The sequence below is a fragment of the Oratosquilla oratoria genome, chromosome 28, assembly GCF_046742065.1.
Source record: "Oratosquilla oratoria isolate Oo_2021 chromosome 28, ASM4674206v1, whole genome shotgun sequence".
NCBI lineage: Eukaryota > Metazoa > Arthropoda > Malacostraca > Stomatopoda > Squillidae > Oratosquilla > Oratosquilla oratoria.
This window is the reverse complement of record NC_134804.1, coordinates 40,551,130-40,553,629: the sequence shown is the minus strand read 5'-3', so window position 1 is coordinate 40,553,629 and position 2,500 is coordinate 40,551,130. Positions and strand designations below refer to the sequence as shown.

The following is a 2,500-nucleotide window of genomic DNA, read 5'->3' as shown; positions in this document are numbered from 1 at the left end:
TCTTGCAGACGGTCGTGTGGAGGTGAGCAAGGAGGGCAAACACCTATGCTACATGTCCCCGGGCAAGGTCTTCGGTGAGCTCGCTATCCTGTACAACTGCCAGAGAACTGCCACAATCAAAGGTAAGAAAAGCGACTGCCCGCGCGCGCGCGCGCGCGCTTGTAGCCTCGCACCTGGAAACTAGCCTCGCTGCAAGCTGCGGCTCGAGCGTGTATCGAGTTTCTTCATGTTTACATCTTAAATTTAACATATAAACCTGATATGTTGGTACGCAAAATATATGGTGTATGTTGCCTTGTTTCTTGTCCCCAACACCGCTATAGAATAAGGTTTTATTTATAGCGTTCAAACAGTAAACTAGAGAGAAAGAAAAACCACTCATGTTTAATGACCATACAGTCAGCTTGAAGAATACCCACCCATGTCAAAGTTGTACATACTTGTGTTTTATGGCCCATACAAAACCATCATAAAATAATCGTGTTTTGTGATGGACTGTGTTAATGCTATAAAATGTGCTGTTAAGACCCATTAGACCCAGTTTTGTAACTCGTAACTTGAATTTTCGCCTCTGGCATGTCCCACATTTATGCTCATAGTTTTCTTGCCATTCACTTTGCCTGGAGGCGGCACACTAGGCTAGCATGCTACTTACTTTTGCTACTTCGTTTGAGTAGAAATTACTTCGATTACAATATTCTAGACTTCGTAGGAACATCTTAACAATGTGTCTAATATTCATATAGGTTTAACTTCTTTTAGCTTGCCATTCAACTTCTCACTATATAACGCAAAAGTAACTTGACATTTGGAATTTTTAAAAACAAAAGATCGTAACCGAAGTCGTTTGTTCTCGAACGAGGTAGCAAAAACAAGTAGCATGCTAGGGAGAAATGCTTAGTGTGCCGCCAACTTTGGTATATGTAAAGTGCTACAATCTGCGGCTGTTCATCGTTTTGCCCACCTCTTTACATATACTAGGTCAACATGTTTCATGCTTATTATTTAGATCAAGACTTCTTCCTTCTAAATCATTTGATGTATTTTATGAAGAATTAAGTTGTCTCGGACAGCTGTCTACAAAGGACATGTGTGTGTTTGTTTTAATGTTGGTATTTCAGGAGAACGGCGTTAATATCATAACAGTAGTCTTGTTGTTGTCCGTATACTCGTATTTCCACAACCCTCCCTCCCTCCCTCTCTCCCTGTCCCTCTCTCTATCTGTCTCAGTCTCCATCTCATTCTCTGCCTTCCCCCATACCCCCAGTCTCTCCATCTCTCTATCTGTCTATCTATCTATCTATCGAGAAGAGTTCCGCAAGCACACTACTCTACACACACACACACACACACACACACACACACACACACACACACACACACACACACACACACACACACACACACACACACACACACACACACACACACACACACACACTCACTCATGCAGACCCTTCCCCTTTTCGTTCCCCTACACGCAGTCCATTTAAATAAATAAATTATAATCATATCATTATCTCTATTTCTCTCCACCCTCCCGCCAGCCTCTCCCCTTCCTTTCCTCTCTATCTTTATTTCAATCTCTATCTCAGTCTGCCTCAACTTGTCTCAGTCTATATCTCCCACCGCTCCCTCTCTAGTTGTGTGTGTGTGTTTGCGTGTGTGTGTGTGTGTGTGTGTGTGTGTGTGTGTGTGTGTGTGTGTGTGTGTTCTTCTACTTGCCATCTTTTTTTTCCGTCCCCTGTTCTTCTTGCCTCACGATTTCACCCCCTTCCTCCTTCCCACCTCCCTCCCCCTGTCCCTGTCCGTCTGGCTCAAGTACTCAGGATCGAACTGTTCGGAAACCAATTCCTTCAGATGACATCGCCTCAGGTTATCACGTTCTTCGGGGCAGATCGAAGACGTCGCCCATCGTTTGGCCTTGACTCCCTTAGCAGTTCCAGGCGAGCTGCCGCAGCATCAGAACACACGCTGCAGACCGGTTCATTACATAATGTTGTTTCCCGTAATCCTCTTCGTGAGCCTGCAGTGACGTCTCATGTAATATATATATATATATATATATATATATATATATATATATATATATATATATATATATATATATATATATATTATTGCGTACGTTTAATTTTTTCTCAACGACCGATAGCTGTTGTCGGTGTTTTCCCTCCTATTTTTCCTCCCCGCCCCCTTTATCCCCCTATGCGATGCTTTCATGGCACTCTTTCCCGCGGCAGCCAACACCAAGTGCAAACTATGGGCCATCGACCGGAAGTGCTTCCAGACAATCATGATGAGGACTGGACTCATCCGCCAAGCAGAGTACACCAACTTCCTCAAGAGGTACGTACACCATTGTGGGCAGCTTGATGCTGGGCTGGGTCTCCTTGAGGAGGAGCGAGGAGGGGGAGGAGGAGGAGGAGGAGGTGAGGGAGGGAGGGTCCTGGGAAGCTTGTTTCCAAGCAGGATTCTCATGGAGAGGGTGTTTACCGTC

At 44.7% G+C, this 2,500-nt stretch overlaps 1 protein-coding gene across 7 annotated transcripts in view; it reads left to right on the top strand.

Annotated features, from left to right (window-relative positions):
- for (cGMP-dependent protein kinase for) overlaps positions 1 to 2,500 on the top strand; it is a 592,330-nt gene that overhangs the window by 554,416 nt on the left and 35,414 nt on the right. For all 7 annotated transcript variants that reach the window (XM_076211276.1, XM_076211277.1, XM_076211280.1 and 4 more), the window contains exons 4-5: positions 9 to 122; positions 2,244 to 2,349. In XM_076211276.1, the coding sequence (XP_076067391.1) occupies positions 9 to 122; positions 2,244 to 2,349 (220 nt within the window). The remainder of the gene's footprint in view (positions 1 to 8; positions 123 to 2,243; positions 2,350 to 2,500) is intronic.